Below are 19,941 nucleotides of genomic sequence, written 5' to 3' on the forward strand. Positions count from 1 at the left end.
AGAATGCTGAAAAAAGTTCTTTTGCAATAAAGATCATTTAAACAGCTGTAATGACTCGATCTTGACTCCCTGTACAAAGCAGGGGAAGAAATATTTGCTTACTTGTCAACCAGCAGTTTAGTAAGGTCTGTTACTTTGTGCCCACCGACTCCTGCAATATGCTGGTCTGATGGCATTATGCCAAAACATTCCCAGTGATGGCTCTTGTCTACCAGCTGCTTTGGTTGTCTGTGACACAGTTTTAAATCTATGTTATTTCCTTTTCACGTAGATTCAGATTGGATGGACGTAACAGCAATCACCTACTCTGTGATCTCACATATGTTTTCTGTAGGACTGCAAAATGATGCTACTTTGCTCTAAGTCATTTTTGACACTCTCTCAACAATGCTGTTACATTCCTTTAAATAAATCAATTATAAAAATAAGAGATTTAATTAAACATCCGTATATGTACATGCAGTGTTTACCAAAAAATTTGAATCTATGTGAGGTGGTAGCAGACAATGACGTGGGGGTGGGGTAAGATACTTACTTTCAGCTTATTACACTAATAAATATACAATAGAAACACACAAAATGTTAAAAAAGTAATATTCTCACACATATTTTCCTTATTAAACAGAGAAATACAACTGTACACCTTTTGAATTCAACTGTCTCTCTTTCACAGAAGACTGACGGGGCTTAACTGCCCCATTAACTCGTCATAAAACACACCTCATTCAAACTCAACAGAAAAAAGAAGAACATCTTGGTTATTCTTGCTGGTAATCTAGTTAGAAAATCTACTATTCCGACAATTGCCAGCTCCAGTTTGGTCAAAAAATCCTTTTAATCCAATTAAAAATCCCTAATTCACCAAGTCAGATGCAAAAAACATGCTATCATTCCCCACAGTCTCTCTCTGTCGATGCTGGCCGCCAGCTGTTTACACTAACCCACCCCTAGGTGTCACAGTGTCTTTCAGCTGCTCAGCTGCCTGTTCTACCAATAGAGACTGGCTACTGAGCTCAGATGGTGTGTGCTGTGCACTATGTATGAGTTTAATAGAAAGAGGAAAGCCTGTATCCATGACAGTATTAAAAAACATACCTCTAGGATTTCTTATCCTGGTATATCTTTACCATGTGCCACCAAAGCGTAGTGCAATAAATAATGAATGGTCCAGCTCCAAAAATATCAATTTTAATTTGTGGCAGCACATGTTTTTAACTTGGCGGGCCACCACAAATAAATGAATGGTTGGGAAACCCTGACATGTAAATGGACTCAAATTCAAAAACAATTAATGACCCTCATGGAAGACTGGCCATCAAGAGCATCAGACAATGTATGTATTGGGCTGCCACAATCAATACTGGTTAAACCAACGACTATAAAGTAGGTTGAATATCCAGCTACTACGAACTAACTGTCTGTTTGGCACTTAGTGCAGAGGCATTCTACAGTGAAAGTGCCAAGTCAAGTCTCTGGTATTAAACAGGAGTTTAAAGGACATAGCCTTCTACTCCTCAATGAAAACAGATGCCGAAGCTCCTAATGGCCCTGGGGGGAGAACAGTATGTGTCAGTGTCGTCTGAGTGCCCGTGCCATCCTGACCAACACCATATTGCATCTGTCTGCAGCGTGGATGCTGCATGCCCTCAGCTCCTCTCCTGATAACCCACTACCCCAGATTTGGAACTGGCTTCTAGGCAGCCAGTGACACAATCCCATTAATAAGAGTTGCTGCCTGCTGTTAACTGTTGTACTGGATCCAAAGCGGGAGAATGAGAGAAAACCTGACAGCCTTGATTAAACTCTGGGGATTATCCTCACTGCTGAGAGCTGGAGAGATGAGGAATATAACCAGTCTACATTGATAAAAAACACATTTGTTGTGGTTTGCCTCAATGTACACACGCCGGACAAAAAAAACTCCCACTATTTTTATGATTTTAGATTTTTTTCCAGGCTAAATCAAAACTGGACGTAGCATGAACCTTTGGCAAATGACTTTAGATTATAAGTGTCCTGCTTTATCAATCTCTCTGATGCGACATGCATCAGAGAGATTGATTAAATCTCCTTGATGCATGTTTAGGAGGTAAGCATCACATGTGCCCACACAGTTTAGCTGCTATTAATCTGAGATCTTAATCTCATGATCAGTGATGTAGCAAAACTTATGGTCAAATACCCTCATCTGGAAGCGCGTCACCTTTTCTACTTTCCAAAAAACTGACTGACTGGGGTGCTGTCTGTGTGTGGCAGATGGCAGTTTAAACACCATTTAAATTTGGCAAATGAAATGATAACTTTATGCATGAAAAACATTAGATTCTATTAAAAATGAGCATCTTTCAAATGGCTGGATCTGTGTTTCAACAGGATTCCCAAATAATTACTTTTTGCTTAGACTTCCAGATACAACTCTGCCATTAGCTATCATCTGCTATCAGCAGTATAAATTCAACATAATACCTGCTGCTGGCACTAAGCACCCCCCACCCCCCCCTTGATGTCACGCAATGTGCAACACGATAGCAAAATCAACTACAGCACATCTTGAATGTCAGAGGAAGGACACTGAGTCACTGCCTTGATCCTACATACAGTAAGTCACAGAATTTCATTTAAAATTGGAGTTTGAGCCATAATTCCCACAGATGTAGGTGCTGTATTTAGAGGTCTCTGCAGGAAAATAAAACACATGTGAGAGATTTTATGTGATTGGTGGGCTGGACGCAGGATTTCAATACATGTCGCCACCAATATTATGAGACACATTCTTCCTGCCTCAGACATTGACCTAGATTTCCCAGCCAGATCAAGCTACGAGGACAACATGAAAAAACACCATTAAATATACATATATTATTTACAGGCCCTCGACTGAGTCCGCACGTTCTCTTCTGTCCTTTAGTAAGGAGGAAAGTTGCTCGAGCAAAGGTCAGCGGCCGTGCAGGCATTCACATGCCTGAAAACATTAAAAGTGAAAATATAAAATAAGTTAAACAAATAAACCAGCTGTTATTTGTTAGGGTGCATGTACTTGATTTAAAATAAAGCTGCTCAGAGTGGCTAAAAATTCTGAAATGGTCGATATATATTCAATATGACCAACAAAGGGGGCTTGCTGTCAATGACATGTGGTCTGTGAGAAAGCAAATGGGTATTGTGTGAGCAACACTGAGAGATGATTGGCGTCATTCTACCTTGGGAGCGGTTGTTTGAGAACACAGGGGCGTCTATGTGCAAACAAATGATAATGAAATGCATTATGCAGAGTAATAGTGTGTAAAATTCCCAGCAGATCAAGCTCGCCTTGTCGGGGAGGGGGGGTGCAAGGGAGTCACAACATCACAGGCTGCTGGCAAGGATGGAGATTAAAGCCCTCCCTAATGGAGCAGCAGCGGGGCATCAGGGCTGTGCCAGAGAGCAGGCCAGAGCAGACAGGACAGAGGTTTAGAGGGGCAGATAGCGAGCGGCTGCCTGAGAAAGTGACCTGGAATCCGGAGTTCTCAACACCGCTTCAGGTGCAGATCTGTGCAAAGGTGTGTGAGCAGCAGAGGCTGGACCATGGACAAACTGACAGTCCACTTGCAGGGACACTAAAAACACTGAAGAAACTGATTACCTTGTTGAAAAACTTGCTCTTAATGATTGCTAATCTGATGATTTCTGTCCTCTGACAGAACTGCACTCATTTGAGGAGAGTTTTCATGCCACACAACCTTCCAGCCTGGTTAAACATAAACCTGCAATCCAAACAAACACTGCGCTTCATTTACAATGGAGCTCAAACAGCAGGGAGACATCAAGACCAGTAGATTTGAAAAACATGGGCCTACAGCTGGAGATCGAAATGACAAAAGGATCAAATAACCATACCATTATTAATCCAGCAAGTGGAGGTGAGCTATATAGCCAAAATGTTTTATCAAGGTATATGTAATTTTATGACTGTAATGGTATATATCACAACACATGAAATGTTTTGTGAATTCTATCAAGCAGTGGTTTAAAATAATCCTACTTTATCACACTTGACCATTTTCTTCTTTGAAACTTCCAAATAAACTAACTGCCTCACATAACACATAACTTGCAGCATTCCCCACACGTTAATGTATTAGTGGCAGCCCGCCACAATTAAAATATCTGCTGCCACGTATTGTTTTTATATTTTTGGAGCTAGACTGTTCATTAGGAGTGCTGTTGGAATATATATACTGTTCAGATTGTCATTGCACCTCTAGAACTGAGCCTACTATGGGCACAGATGGAGTTGCAGTGTGCCATGCACGGTGAAAGTCAAACTTAACCTTCAATTGTGCTGGGTCTGAAAGTTTGCTTTCAATCACTTCTACAGCAGCTGCTCCTCTGATCCATCGATCTGATCAGCTATGACCAAATCAAGAAATCAATTATCCACTCCATCACTCAAACTATTGCTAAATTGCTGCTGAGGAAAAAAAAAGGTTCCTCATGGTCCTGACAACCATAATTTTAGGTGTTGGGTTTCTGTCTTTACAACTTCACTCTCCTACAACTTCACTCGCCCAAATCACATTACCTTAGACAGGCAGCTCAATTTGCTAAATCATGCAAGAATCATGCTAGAATTCCAAAATCATGTGAGAATCCAGCCCTGATTTGCTACATTGCCTGCCCCAAAGAAGCTGCCAGAGTAGAGACGGATTTGCAAAATCTCGACCTGTGGACATCCTTCTACTGACGCACAATATATACCGTTATTTTGCCCAACACTACCTCCGATCATACAAATCTTTGACTGAAAGGACCAGATGACTGACAGCAACAACAGTCTGATGATCTGATTACTTCAAAAGGCCCTGAAAACATATTTTCTTTGTTAGATTTTTGCAATGAGCAAAGCAGTCCTACATGATCACAAAATAATCTGCCAAAGCTGGAATACCTCTGGTTAAGTCATAAAAGATGTATTTGTTCTCTTTTTTGTTTCGGCTTTTTGCTTGATTTGAGGTGGGCGGGGCACTGTTTGAAAATTGCGATGCACCAATAAGGTTTTAGCAACATCTGAGTTAAAATGTAGTGCTCTAAGGCCTTTTTTTACAGCAGACATTTTGACTTGTAAAAAAAAGACTGACTTAAATAGTGCATTGCGCAACACAGCTAACTAAGCTACAATAACTTCCTCTTTTTCGGACTCTGGCTCTCCGAACCCTCAAAGGGTCAGCATTGTTAAGACAACTTAATATTGGCTTCCTGGGTTAATTCCTAATTTACATTGCATGGTAAGGCATGGTTTACTCAACTTAACCCGTTTTTTTTTTCCCCCATTAGGAACACCTGGTACTTTTTTCTTACCAACACGGTCAAGGTTCCAAACAAGCTGAGCTGACACTAAAATTTGCAGTCAAAACACAGCAGATCACTGATTGGTCAGAGAGAATCATCACTTGCACAACAGTCAATAACAACTTTAAAATATATATATATATATATTCACTAGCCTATTTCAAAAAATGTCCACAAAACTAATATGTGTGCTACACCATATTGCATGTGCGTCTCTGTTCGGCTGACCAATGAGATTCCCTCCCTATCCAAGGTTACACATAATTGTGAAGGGGGACTACCCGCAGTAGAAAAAAAAAATAGAAAAAAGGACCTGGTACTAAAATGAATAAAGCCGTTCTATGCAGTGTGGCAAAAGTTCCCCCAAGTTGAACTTGATGTGAAAAACTATTGATAAAAGACTGAGTGGAAGTCTTAATTCTTTGTGTATTTATTTATTTTAACAAATGGAGCAGATTAATGTTTGTAATTTCCCCCTTCTATTCATAAGCAATGGGGCATAAGTGTGCAATGATGTCCCTCATGCGTACTTATTTCCTTTTGCTGTATAAACACACTGCAAAAAACATGAGTGATTTACACACTATGGATAGACCCGGTGAAAGCTATGGGCCTTTACTACTGACTTCAACTTGCATTATTAACAGGTGGCAATTAACTCTGTACCAGGCACCTTCTTACACTCGCAACTCCAAACGGCAATGTGAGGAAACAGAATCCTGTAAAATGTCATTAGCTACAGAACATAAAGCATGCCCATATCTATGCGCACGGCCCGCTTGTAAAGCTTTAATAAGGAGAGATAGGGTGGGGTTTTATATAAAATCCCTGCCGGTGGACTTTCTAGTCTGCCCAATTAATATGGCCAACAGTCTTCTTTTGGATCCTGAGGGTCCAAGCTGTTGCACTTTACAAGTAACAATAGCTCTGAAATGACCTAACTACTTATCAGCTATCACATAAATGCACTCAAGAGAACCCTGCAAGGTTACAATTTCTCTCTGTATTATATACTACATGACTACACTCAAATGTTCCCCAGACTGCTCTGCATTAGCAGCTTCGGCGTCATCTGCGCTACAGGCAGTCAAACACTTGGTCTGGCATGGTTTGCCATAAGTGAATGGAGAAAGCAGCTGTGGTGGGCTTAACAAAGAAAAGGCGAGCTGAATGAAAACGTACAGGGTTATTACTTAAGCTCCGCGGGGAGACTGAGGACGTGGAGTTTAAGCAGTTAAGTTGAATGGGTGGAATGAGTCAAACAGCACAGGGTAAAGTTCTTTGCAAAGATGGTGAACTTGAAGCGTCATTTTTACTCTTTCAACTCCAAAGTGAGATAAAGCAACAGAAAAACACTAATGAGATTTGGAGTATCGCAAAGTTCATGAGGCACTGAATTGGAGATGCAAAAAGGAAACTGGTTTTAAGTTTTGAAAAAGCTAGTGTCCAGGCTACCTTAAAATTTTAAGTTGACCGAATTTGAGAAGATATGTTGAAGCAATTTTGTAATGATTCGACTCAGATTCAGTCAGCTTAAAATTTAGGGCAGCAGGGACACTAGCTTGTTAAAGTTAAAACAATTTGTTTCTTTTTACAATGTATCATTCAGAGGACTTTTTTCTTGCTTCCAGGCTTCAGAAGAAGTCATCCTGTTACAGAGGCTGCTGAGGGCTCTCCTTGGTCCAGTCAGTGGGGCTGCACATGCATGCTCCCTGTCCACCTCTGATGTTGCAGGACTAACACGAAACGCACGCCCCACTACGCTAAGCTGCACAGCCAGACAAGTGCAAACACTATTCATCACCATGGCACTGGCTGTGGGACTTTGGTCCACTATACACACACATTAGTCCACTGCTCACCCGATAGTGTTCATGAAGAGGCTTTTGGCACATTAAAAAGACACTGATGCAACTTTAAGCATTCGGGCCAACAAGTTCACACTAAAGAGAGCTACTAGAGAAGCCAACCATCCCACACACTGTCATCCTCCAAGTCTGAGCTAAACGGTTGTTACTTTTTCCAGGAGACTCTGCAGCGCAACTCGGAAGGCTTACCACACACTACCTTTCACAGTCATCTTACATCACTGTTTGTTTGATCAGTGCGGCTAATAAAGTTCCCATCTGGCTTCCTGAATGAGACTCTGGCCAACAGAGGAGGGATACAGTTGTGGAGAAATCACAAAGAGTAAGACACCATCCTTGAAAAAAAAAAAAAGAAAAAAAAAGGAGGTCTTATCTGATCCTCTTGGGAGTTCAAGTTCACAAATGGAATTAGGAGTTGAAAAATGGCAGGATTCAAGCAGTGCCAAGCATAGGAAACAATCTCCCATCAAAGCGAGCGACAAGCTGGAACACTGAAGGCATAACAAGACTGTGAGCTTGTAACATTTCCACTGAATTCATGTTTTGAATCAGTCATGGCTCAATACTTTAGAAGCATGGATATTTTTATAATGAAAATGTGTGGACATGAATAATTTGGACTAAACTGCTGCAAGCTAAGAAAAAAAAGTCAAGGCAAAAGTTATGTTTAGACTGGTACAATCAGAAGTTTCTGCAGGCTTTGACTCAGATTAAAAAACGCATCACTGTTTCCATTTCCAAAAATGCATACAGTCCATTAGGGGTGTGAATTGCCATAGGCCCCACAATCTGATATTATCACGATACCTAAGTCACAATACAATATTATTGCGAACGTTTTGCTGAATATTGTGATAACATATCTGCAATATATTGTGATTCATTACATTTTTCAATTGCAAATTGTTTCCACAAAGGAAAGCATTTTTAAAAACTGTTTTATGTTAGAAGATAAAGTTTTCAGTTACTTTATCTCACGCTAATCATTTTTATTGCAGGCACATGTATCAAGTGGCCTGAAAAAGCAATTGATTTTATTATTCTTGTAGTCGAGCACATGTATAACCCTTTGAAACCTGAAGCGACGTCAATTTTGTTGTGCTACTTTCAGACGCCTTTCACAAGTACTAAAACCTGTGAACCCTGTGCAAACTGGTGCAATTTCTTTCAAAACCACATTGGGAGAAAACAATGAGCAACTTGGCAAGAAATACAAGACATTAGTAGATTTAGAAAATGATGTTGAGAAAAAGCTTAGGGAAAAAAGAAAAAGGAAATTAAAAATATATATATATATATACATATATGTGTGTATAATGATCATAAGTGCATATTTAAAATCACGTTACAGATATATTATATAATTTTCCTTAAGCGCTTTTTTCCAAGTCTTGTTTGTTTGTTGGATTGGTTTTTAATTAATTTCATGCAATTTACTATTTTTTGCAAATTTTCAGGTAATTTCTTTTTTCCTTGCTCACTGCCCTTGTCCCGTGTTTTTGAAAGAAAGCAAGCCAATTTGCGCAAGTTTCAAAGGGTTAATTTGTATTTACAACATCAATAAGTTACTATTAGTATCAAGTTAATACTACCACGCAAAATATTGCAATACTATGTTGTATCAATTTTTCCCCCCACCCCTCCAATCCATTCTATAGGAACAAAAAGATTACATGCATCCGTGGTGATTTTAAAGCACAATTTCTCCCGTGGTATAAGGACTGAGTCTAGTTTTATTTAATATAACCAAAGTGGTATTTAATACTGTAGCGTGATGTAGCTTTTTCCAACATCTAATATAGTTTTTCTTCCTATAAGGCATTCCCCTCCTCGTTTGGTTTTATAAGTTCCAGGCTGGATCCCACAAGGGATCCCAGCAAGAAAGAAAACAGGTCAACTCTGACAAGAAGGCACTTTGGGGATGTTTCTCAGAGAGGTGAATAGTTTTATTCATGCAGTCCATGCTGAGCAGTAATTTATTCCAGTCAGCGGCATTAAGATCTCTTAAAACCAGAGACATACTGGAGGGTAAACCCACCTTCAGTCAGTCACAGATCATGGAGAACATAATGTAAGGATATAAAATGGATAAGAAGGGATGATTTTACTTTGAATGATCCCAAAATGTAAGGTCAGAGTATAGACGGTTTTCATTTACCCTCTGCACAAGTGACAAAAACGCCCATTTCATCGTGTGCGTTTTCCACTCACACGATGTTCAGTATCTGCAGCTGTTACAATGCCGTCTGAAAAGACTGAACTGTGAATGAGTTAGGGAAGTTGACACATTTGCTGCTGTCCTGTGTCGGAGGCTACAGTGGTTCTCGAGTCGCAAAGATGGTGCTTAAACCCGCAGATGTGTGCAATTTGCGACAACGCTTTTCATTAACAAAGTTAAATGAGCATCGATTTAAGTTAAAGACAATCAGTAAAACTAAACTGCCAGATTTACCCTTCAACCACTACAATCTGTGCACAAAGAAAAAGAAAGATAAACAAAAAAAATCCCAACCCCCTCCTGCACGGAGTGAAGAGGAATGAATGAGTTGGGAAGCGGACCGTCTTAAGACAATGCAAAATTAACTTTGGAGAAAAGTTACATCGAGTAGTGCAACAGCGTTACAAATAAAACCCAAACGATGAGAAAGCACTTGCACAGCCGTTACATTTCCAGCACACTGCCAAATCACAGAAGATGTCAAACTTGCCTCGTTATCTCTGCAAGAGTTGCTCGTCCTAAATCCACTCTACGGACAAAAGTAGGATCCCAGAGGTGATTCCCCAAAGTGTGGAGCGGCTCCTGAAGCCCTTCCCCGCTGCCTTCAGTTCAACTCGTGTCTGCGTTGCTGGATGAGGCTGAACGTGGCTCTCATCTGGATCTCAGCACTTTGAATGGAGCTCTGGATGGACTTGAGAGAGCAGGGTCCGCCGGGCGTAGGGAGTGGCTGGAGCGGCGTCTCTGGGCTTGTCCAGCGTCCCCTAATCACCTCCAGCGCGCGGGTGGGAGGTGGGGTAATGATGCATTCACATGTTGTCGGAAATATTGGAATTTATGATATTGGCAACATGAAGCACTTTTCATAAATCACATCGCGATTATGTGGAAATACAAGGATTTCCAAGAGCTTAACCTCACCAACCGATGACCATTTCTAATATTACATCCAAATCCAAAGAGCATCTCTAGGGGAGTGCTTTTTCACAGGGGAGTGGGGTGGCTGGAGTGTGACTTTTTCTTTGAGCCCTCCCAGATGCTACAAATATTTTTCCTTGAGCCTTCTTGAGTGACTTGGGGGAATTACTTTCTTTATGTTAATTGTTTTCCACCGAAACAGCGAGTCAAATTCCTTGTGTATGTAAGTGTATACTTACTTGGCAATATAACCCAATTCTGATTCTGATTCTAAAGGTCTTAAATGTTATGTCATGCCTAAATCCAAATCACCCTTAGGATAGGCTTGTCTTATAAACGAGGGAGAACTGATGGATAAATAGACTAATAACTTGGTACAGTCACATATGCCTAGGCCTATTTCAAATTATCATATATAAATTTCAACCTGCTTAAAAAAAATCCCGGGGGGAAAAACGACACGCGGGGGGGGGGGGGGGGCGGTTGACCAAAAAAGTTCCAGATGTACGAGGTGAATTTTAACGCAACATTAAAGTTTTCCCTTCATCACACAGACAGACACACTATCCACCCGACAGCACAACACCCCCCTCCTGTGTCTTAATGCTAGATAGCAACGACTTGTTGACCCATTATTTAATGATACTAACTCTGGGTCAGTTTGGCGTAGCAGCAGAGGGAGTTAAGCACATTTCTGACAGCCAGAAAACTGATCCTGTTACAATTTTGGGGGGGTGAAACGTGTTACTCAATGACCCGTCAACTAAAGAAAATTACTTGGATCTGTACAGGGGGGTTGATTGCAATTATTGACGTTATAGTATCATAATCTACATAAACAGCAGAGATAAAATACAACCATGTTTCATTGAACACTAAATTCGCTGGCAATTTTACCACGGTTATGTCGTTCCGACAATATTTTCTAAGATTTCAACAGTTTGTGAACTATGCTCTCCCCACACAAGTGTAATGACCCACATAGATTCGGCGTTAATGCGCATGCGCTAAAACGTCTACAATTTCCTCTTCCGTAGAAGTGACTGTACTGGAGTTGAGCGGTATTAGTTTTTATTTTTCGGACTGTTTTTGCTCATAAAGAGGATTTAGGTAAGTTTATGTTTGTGTGTGTTTAATGTGATTGAGCGACGGTCATATGTGTAGGCTTTATCGTGGCACTGTGTCGTATTAACAGAGAGAGCTGACTGTAGTTAGCCAACCTAGCATTAAACGTTGTTGTGAAAAGTCAGACATCCACGGCTTTAACCTTTTTAATTCGTTTGTGTCACGGTTATCCATTTTGCCAGATCTTGTTTAGCTAATATTTAGAAAATTGGTAGCGTTAACTAACGTCAGTTCGTTTAGATTCGCGTTTTCCTAACAGTGGACACCGGAAGACAAACGTCAAACATGTTGCTATGAAAACTCCGTTTGTCTGAGTAGTTTACGCCTAGCAGTCAAGAATAGTGTATGGTGTAAGGAGTAATGACGGTTGCTAATAGTTGGCCTGTTTAACCTGTTTGTGTCAACATATTGTTCATAACATTACATCCACTTTGCGAACTCCATTGTTGTGCCCTGGTTCGTCTCCATTGCAGCTATATTTGTATAATTGCCTTTATTTATTTATTTCTATTTTTTATTTTTAAAAAAGAAAAAAAAAAAAGACCCTCACATATTAATGCTTTGTTGTGTCATGTCCTCAGTTAAATTAACTTTGGTGATGGCAGAAATAATTGTTTTCAATTACATGCATAGCCCAACGATTTTTTCAGAGCATCATAAATAAACAGAACTTTATAAAATACCTTTATAATATATTTATTTGTGTCTTAGCCCTAATCTTATTCCCTGCCCCCTCTGTCTTCCAGAGTGTCTTTTATGAGTAATCAAAGGCAGCAGAAGCCTACGCTTACAGGCCAGCGTTTCAAAACTCGCAAAAGAGGTAAGAAACTTTAAGTAGTTACATTGTACTGCAGCCTAGGATTAAAGCTATCTTGTTTTTACAGTCTTTGATGGTACTTTTATCAAACAAGTAAGTCTCAATCTGGTTTCACAAAGAGCACCTTTGTGATTGTCTTCCAGCTTTTGATAGGACTGATTTTTCCATCCAGCCCCTCATCTGCTTACCGTCACAGACACAGGAATACTATTCTAACATCTGATCACTGAGGACCATGCCCATTTGTTCACAAATCATATATTCAAGACATTTTAATTGTCACGTTGAATTAAGGCAAGTCTAGGCAAGTCTATTTATAGCACCATTGAGTCAGGAAGCAACCCAAAGTGCTTTACAGGCGTGTAGCTATGCAATAAATATAATGCATCGAGAAAACCCTAAAATGGCATTTAAAGGACAATGAATAAATAAACTGAGATGAAAAAAGCAAGGTGTCATACATCTAGTTTAAGGGGTGATCTTTGGGGTTTTTTTTGTTTTTTTTTACTGCCACTGAAGAGTAGGCATAGCAATCTAACACATGGCAAATGTCCTAAAGTCATAAGTAAGTTGCAGTGATAAACTCAAGTCTGTCTTTTCAACAGATGAAAAGGAGAAGTTTGAGCCTTCCCAGTTTCAGGAAAACATCGTACAAGGTCTGAACCAAAGTGGCACTGATTTGGAAGCTGTCACTAAGTTCCTTGATGCCTCTGGTGCCAAGCTCGACTACCGACGCTATGCCGAGACTCTGTTCGACATCCTGGTGGCTGGCGGAAAGCTGGGTAACTTGAGTTTTTTCATATTTCTGTCAACTTGTAACTTTTACTCCACTATATTTCCCCTGAAGCATTTTAGTTACTCACTACAAAATAGGGACGGAAGGAAAGGAGGGATGTCAGGACAAATGAAGTAATAGCAGAGGAGGAAAAACTGGATTTTATTCTTTAAATCCCAAAAGTTGAAGAAAAATAAGTCTTTTCTACAATTTTGAATGTATTATAGGCTCCATTTTCAAGGTCGCATTTGTTAGAAAGAAGTAACATCATTATTCTCAAAATTCTGATCGCTAACTTTTTTTTTGCCACACTTTTAGCCCTTTTAATACTTTCAAAACTAACATATACTTACATTTGACATCATAAAATTACTTTTGATACTTAAGGTCAGTAAATATGAGATACATAGAGACTTTTGTTAAATTAATATTATAAAAGCCAACTATACCCCCTGCCAGAATCATTTTCTGGTAAGATATCTATACTTTTACTCAAGTGTGACTTTCAGGTACTTAATCCACAACTCTGTAGTATCCAGAAAAGCTTTTATATTCTTTTTTTTCAGTTCCAGTACAAACGGTAATAGAAAGTAAAACAGCTCAGTGGAGGTATGAAGCATAAGGCTCACAAAATTAAGAAAATGTGTTTGTTTTCAGCCCCAGGTGGTACCCTGTCAGATGACGTGACCTGCACTGAGTTCTGTCTCTTCAAAGCACAAGAGGACATGGTGACCATGCAGGCATATGCCCATGTGAGTACCATACAAAGTTAAAAATCCAGTTTTTCAGGAAGTACAAATAATGACACCTGTTTTGTGTTACCTGTAGGTCTTTAACAAACTCATCAGGCGTTACAAATACTTGGAGAAAACGTTCGAGGAGGAGATTAAAAAGGTTTGTCTCTTGCTAAAAGCATCTTTACCAGAATGCACAGTGCCTGTCCAAGTTGACCATGTTACTCCATCTCAAATGTAAAAAAAAAAAAAAGATGGATAGATAGATAGATAGATGTCTGAGTTCATCCAGCCTAAAGGATTGTGTTTAAATGTTTGTTCTTTGGCAGCTGCTGCTTTTTCTCAAGGGCTTCACGGAGTCTGAGCGCAACAAGCTGGCCATGCTAACAGGCATTCTGCTGGCCAACAACAACCTCTCTGCAGCCATTCTCAGCAGCCTCTTCAACGAGAACCTGGTCAAGGAAGGTACACACTTGTCTGCCTCATAGGCGTCTCATTGTGTTGTTCAGTGTTTCACAGATCAGGTCCTCAGGTACACGTATTTGGACTGAGATTAAATAAGATGTAAAAAGGGGGAGAATCATATCATATCTTCAAGTTAATATTAAAAAACGATATAATCAGTGTATTTTTTTCATTTCTCTGGTACCTCTGATTGTTTTTATTGTCAAAAACACTATCCTCCGTTGCTCTTGCTTTTTCTCTGTCTCCCGCTCTTCCCCAACATCTGTCATTTAAAATGCATAGCTTTTTGTTTTACTGATGATTCCCTAACCGTAATCAAACATTTTAAAGATAAAAGAAAACAAACCATATAAATTTACATCATTATGCATGCCTAAATGCCTTACAGTTATTGGTCTATAAGTAGCAGAGGGATTAGCAATCATGCCAACAAGTGCTGAGACACAAATCAGACATGACCCCAGGAACAGTTCATGAATCAGCACTGATAACAATGCAAACCCACAGTCTCGCATCCCATATATACTGCACACGTAATGGAGAAATGTAACAAATGTTAGAAGTTTTGGAGTTGCATATAATGGAAAAGCAGTAGATGCCTACAGTCATGTCTGATATCAGAGGCATTAGTGAAAAAAATATAAAGCATATAAAATGCTGTTTAACTGTCAGGATTTCTAATTAATTTAAATTAATTTTTTTCTTCACTGAATAAACATTATTTAAATCATATTCATCCATATGAGATGGTATATGAGAGAGGAGTCCAATGACGTCAAGTGCACTCTTACTAAGCCATGTCTGATGGCTTTTTGTTTTGCTCTTATTAATTACTTTTCTCAAAATTACTGTATATTCCTGAAATACAAGTACACTAAGCATCATCCTATGAAATTCAAATGATGAGAGCATTTCTTCATAAAATTAAAATTAAACATTTGGCTAGATGAGTTAGTTGTTCCACAGATGGACCGCAAACTGGCTCACTACCTGACATACCAAGCTATGCTCAAAGACAAATTGTCAACAAAGGGCAGCTGATCTAACTGGGCTTATAGTCCAACCAACACTGCATTTTTGAAGCCAATACTGATATTTCTTAAGTAAAAGCACAACTAAACAAACATTTTTGATAAATTGGTGAACTAAGAGTTTTAACAAAGATATGTACTGAGTAAAACATTTTGCACTCAAAAAATAAACAGGTTATTTCTTTGTGGTGGACAGATTATGAAACAGAGACCATGTTTCTAAACTATTTAAAAAATATCGAGCTATTGCTGTCTTACAACTTCTTGTTAACTATCATCTGACATGGGCTGATACCAATATGTCCACATTTAACTTGCTAGCTTTGCCTGGCATAGCTTCAATTCAAAAACTGCACTTGAACCCACCACAAAGACTTCTGATGACATACACATATATTTTCCATGCGCATGAGAGGAAATAGTAAAATCATAGTCTGCTTTTTTAATCCCCAAAAGAAAACCAGAATACCCATAATAATGGAATGGCAAAATAAAGTAGATTATCATATATTTGCACACGCACAAAGTATGAATTGATAATGTCTGAAAAAAAGATGCAGATGGCACTTTGAGTATAATCGCAATAATACTGTATCATGACTGTGTTATGATATCCTATCATGGGGCCTCTGGTGATTCCCAACCCTAATACATACATACATGTATACATACATAAATACATACACACACCTGTGGTGCAATTAATTTTTCTCACTGCATCCTTGTTGTTTTAAGGCATTGTTCCATTCAAAACCCAAGTAATCACATTCTGTGGAGTGCAGTTGTTTACCAGTGTATTACTCAAGCCTAACTTTATCCTGGCAGGCCTGTTGGCAACAGCTGACTCACATTTTTATGCATTTGTTCAGGTGTTTCAGCAAGCTTTGCTGTAAAACTCTTCAAATCCTGGCTTTCTGAAAAGGACATCAACTCTGTCTCTGCCAGTCTCCGAAAGGTTGGCATGGACAGCAGGCTCATGGTGAGAATGACAACTTTAATACAAAATCTCTATAAGGTTAAATGAAGCATTATGCCTCCTGATGCAGTAAGGGTCTGCAGCCCGCCTGTGCACTCTCAATAAGGTCTGATGAACACGAGATTAATAATCAAGCTTCCAAGCTATTGTGGCATCCAGCACTCAGGCAATTAATGAACAAAGGCGTCTTAATTGCTCAAGAAGGCTTGTCTGGCTGAACAGACTCTGCCTCAATGTTTGACTGTGTGCTTTTTCAGGAGCTGTTCCCTGCCAACAAGCGCAGTTGTGAGCACTTCTCAAAGTACTTCACAGACGCAGGGCTCAAGGAGCTTTCGGACTTTGCCAGAAACCAGCAGTCCATAGGTGCTCGCAAGGAGCTGCAGAAAGAACTCGAGGAGCAGATGTCACGTGGGGACCCCCTCAAAGATGTAAGCCTTGTTAGTTTTGCTTGTTAATTTCCCGGCTGCTTTTACATTAAGCCTCATTTTGTGTGTCACACCACTGAGGGTGGTTCTTAAGATTGCTTTCTTCTTAACCTCTGCCCCCGTTTGTCTTGAGGAGGGCTAGAGAAAAGGATGCAGTGAATCAATGACAAGTTGCTGAAATCCACTCAACCTCTGCACATTATCTGCTCCTGCAAGCCTCTGTATCCTGCCAGGGTGCTCATACCTCAGACTTCTGCAGGATTTGATAAGCAATAAGCCCTCAGCATATGCTGGCCATGGTTTGCCTGCTTTGCCAGTAATGTATGCTCCATCTCTGGGCCTTGGGTCTTACAGATCATCGCCTACGTCCGTGAGGAAATCAAGAAGAACAACATCTCTGAGCAGACGATGATTGCACTAATTTGGTCCAGTGTAATGAGCTCGGTGGAGTGGAACAAGAAGGAAGAGCTGGTCACAGAACAAGCCATCAAACTTTTAAAGGTGACAACTCTCTTATGTAGCTGACTGGACGCTCAGTGTATGCCATCGGTGGGGATCCTCTTGCGGTCTGCTGCCTTCAGTCCAAACCCTACAAAACCTTTTTCTCAATTTTGATAAGAGCTTCTCTATCGTATTAAAGTCGTGCTTCAGCAGAAGGGGCCATGGAGTCAAAAACAATAGAAAAATATGGCAAAAAAAGTAGCAAGGATTTAAGAAGCTGATGGCTACTGCATCTACATGCGCTGCCATCATCATAGCAACTAACTATGGATTTACTAACCCAAACCCATTTCACCAGCAAGGTGGAAGTAATATAGGAATTCAGAATAATATCCTATCGGATTTCTGTACAAGCCTAATTCTAATCTTTTCTGTTTTACATTCCCAGCAATACAGCCCACTGTTGAAGGCTTTTACCTCCCAGGGCCTCTCTGAACTCACTCTCCTGCTGAAGATCCAGGAGTACTGCTACGACAACATCCAATTCATGAAGGCCTTTCAGAAAATTGTTGTGCTGCTCTATAAAGGTAAGTTATTTGTGTCCATAAAGTTCCTTTTTTTCCACCCTCACATTTGTGTGGGAAAAAAAAGTTAGTTTTGTAGTTGGAACCATGATGCCAGATGGCCGGAGATTATAGCCAAAAGTTTGTCTTGATTGATGTCATCAACCTGCCTGGCGTCATTTGTTTTTCAAGCACCTGTGGAAATATTTGTGCTGTTGGCATCATGTTGAATAGATTTTTTTCTTATGTTTTTGTTTGTTTCTCTTTGAAGCGGATGTCTTGAGCGAGGAAGCAATTCTGAAGTGGTACAACGAAACCCACATTGCCAAAGGGAAGAGTGTTTTCCTTGAACAGATGAAAAAATTTGTTGAATGGCTCAAGAATGCAGAGGAAGGTAGGCACCTTACGGTCTCCCTTTTTATCTTTTATCTCTTTGTCATTTGGTGTTTTTGGTTCCATGTCCAACAGCCATTGGTTGCCAAAACTTGCCATGGGTTTGTGCTGAATAACAAGCAGATGTACCTGCATCTTTTTTATGTCCCTGTTCAAACTTTAAATCATTGGTGGTAATGTTTAGTATGCCTCGGTGTTTGAGTTGCTTAGGTCCAGACTTTCGAATCTGCCCAATCCACCAAGCTTGAGTTGACTGATTCATCTGGCATTTCGTCATGAAATAGCCATATCTCAGTTGAAGTAAAATACTTCCAATCAGCGCTATGGATGCGACTAACGCTATTGTCAAGCTGTTGTCAAGCAGTGCACCATAACCACTGACAATAGACAAGATAGACACTGCTGTCGGGGCTGTTCTAAATCGACATGTCTTCTCAATATAGGCTTTCCCATGAATTCATTTATTTTTGATGGCCCGCCATGATTGAAATATTTTCTATTTTGGGAACTAGACAATTCAAAAGGAGTACTATTAAAATATATATACCGTTGGGTTAATCATTGCATCACACTCAGAGTACTGAGGGCACTCTGGGCACAGATGGAGCCAAAGACTGTCAGATGCATTGAAGGTGGAACTTAATTCTTCATTCTGATGGGTTTAAAAATTCACTGGCAACAGCTGCTTTTCTCATCCATTGATGTGTTCTGATCAGCTCTGAACAGATCGACAGATCAATTATACACCCCGCAAGACACAAACTGCTATTGAGGGAAAAAAAGAACTCATGGAAAAGTTGAAAGGAAGTTTGCCATTGTCGTTAGTCACAACAACAATGGCATAGATTGTAATTCAGTGGGAAACACTGCAAGATTGTCTAACATTGTAGTTTTTTTTTACTTCACTCTGCTCCACTCAACACAGGCTAAATACAAATGTTGGTATGGATACACATTAGTGTGGACTAAAAATGACATCAGATTTATCTAGATACATTGATCCAAGCAAGGTTGTTCAACAAGCTGACAATTGTGTCTGATGTGCACATGTTGAGCATAGTATCAACTGTTGTATCTTTTTTTTCCAGAGTCCGAGTCTGAGGAGGAGGAGGCCGACTAAGGACCTCCAGCTACAACTACCATCTTGATTTGTATTTTTACATTAACATAGCACCAGATGCAGTAGAAAGACTTTACAAAACATTACAAAAGTCTGTCTGTATGTTGTTTCGTTTTTTCCTTCTCTTTTCCCTACCTCCTAATATCTAGTTCAACTGTAATGTAAGGGCTTTACTATTGTTTTAATTTCCTAAATTTTCTGTCTGAACTAATACTTGTACTCTTCTTTATACACCGGGAGCTGGTCACAGTGCCACATTTAACTATATAGATGGAAACCCCTCTGATGTAACTAAAGGGTTTTTTTTTTTTTTTTTGTTTTTGTTTTGGATGAACGGGTCCCTTTAAAATTAGCCAGTTTGGAGGCATATTTCACAGCCATTGTATTTAGTCATGGAACTCTTATTTGCCAGAGGTCCATCTGTGTAGCCATGATATCTTGGTCTTCTGAAAAGCAAATGGTTTTTGTAGTCTCATTTTACTTTTCTGCCGATTATGCCACCATGAATTTTTTTCCCGTTTTTTAGATTCTGTCTTTATATTGGTGATGGAGATGTGCCATTTCAAACAGCAATGGTGATGGTTGCAATGCCCTATAAAAATGAATTGTTCTATACATCTTGTATAACAGAACCATTCAAGTATTGTATTTTTTTTCCTTTACCATACAGTTTGACTTTTTTAAATAAAGGGAAATTAATGGTTTTCATTACTGCTGGATTTACTACTAGTCACATCCAATAACTTT

At 39.6% G+C, this 19,941-nt stretch overlaps 2 protein-coding genes across 8 annotated transcripts in view; one reads left to right on the forward strand and one right to left on the reverse strand.

The window, feature by feature from the left end:
- Positions 1–10,319, reverse strand: part of myo1b (myosin IB) — an 84,384-nt gene extending 74,065 nt beyond the window's left edge. For 3 of the 7 annotated variants that reach the window (XM_042495223.1, XM_042495221.1, XM_042495220.1), the window contains exon 1: positions 9,905–10,319. The gene's annotated coding sequence lies outside the window, so the exon portion shown is untranslated. The remainder of the gene's footprint in view (positions 1–9,904) is intronic. The other 4 variants (XM_042495225.1, XM_042495224.1, XM_042495227.1 and 1 more) reach the window with 2 other exon arrangements.
- A 1,032-nt stretch (positions 10,320–11,351) lies between these two features.
- Positions 11,352–19,902, forward strand: LOC121949335 (basic leucine zipper and W2 domain-containing protein 1-A). The gene is made up of 12 exons (XM_042494998.1): positions 11,352–11,439; positions 12,201–12,274; positions 12,877–13,053; positions 13,704–13,798; positions 13,875–13,940; positions 14,110–14,245; positions 16,146–16,255; positions 16,510–16,680; positions 17,032–17,178; positions 17,567–17,705; positions 17,953–18,075; positions 19,163–19,902. Exons 2-12 carry the CDS (start codon positions 12,211–12,213, stop codon positions 19,192–19,194), a joined length of 1,260 nt encoding a protein of 419 aa, XP_042350932.1. The 5' UTR covers positions 11,352–11,439; positions 12,201–12,210; the 3' UTR covers positions 19,195–19,902.
- The last annotated feature ends 39 nt before the right edge of the window (positions 19,903–19,941 follow it).

This window comes from Plectropomus leopardus, chromosome 10 (genome assembly GCF_008729295.1).
Source record: "Plectropomus leopardus isolate mb chromosome 10, YSFRI_Pleo_2.0, whole genome shotgun sequence".
NCBI lineage: Eukaryota > Metazoa > Chordata > Actinopteri > Perciformes > Serranidae > Plectropomus > Plectropomus leopardus.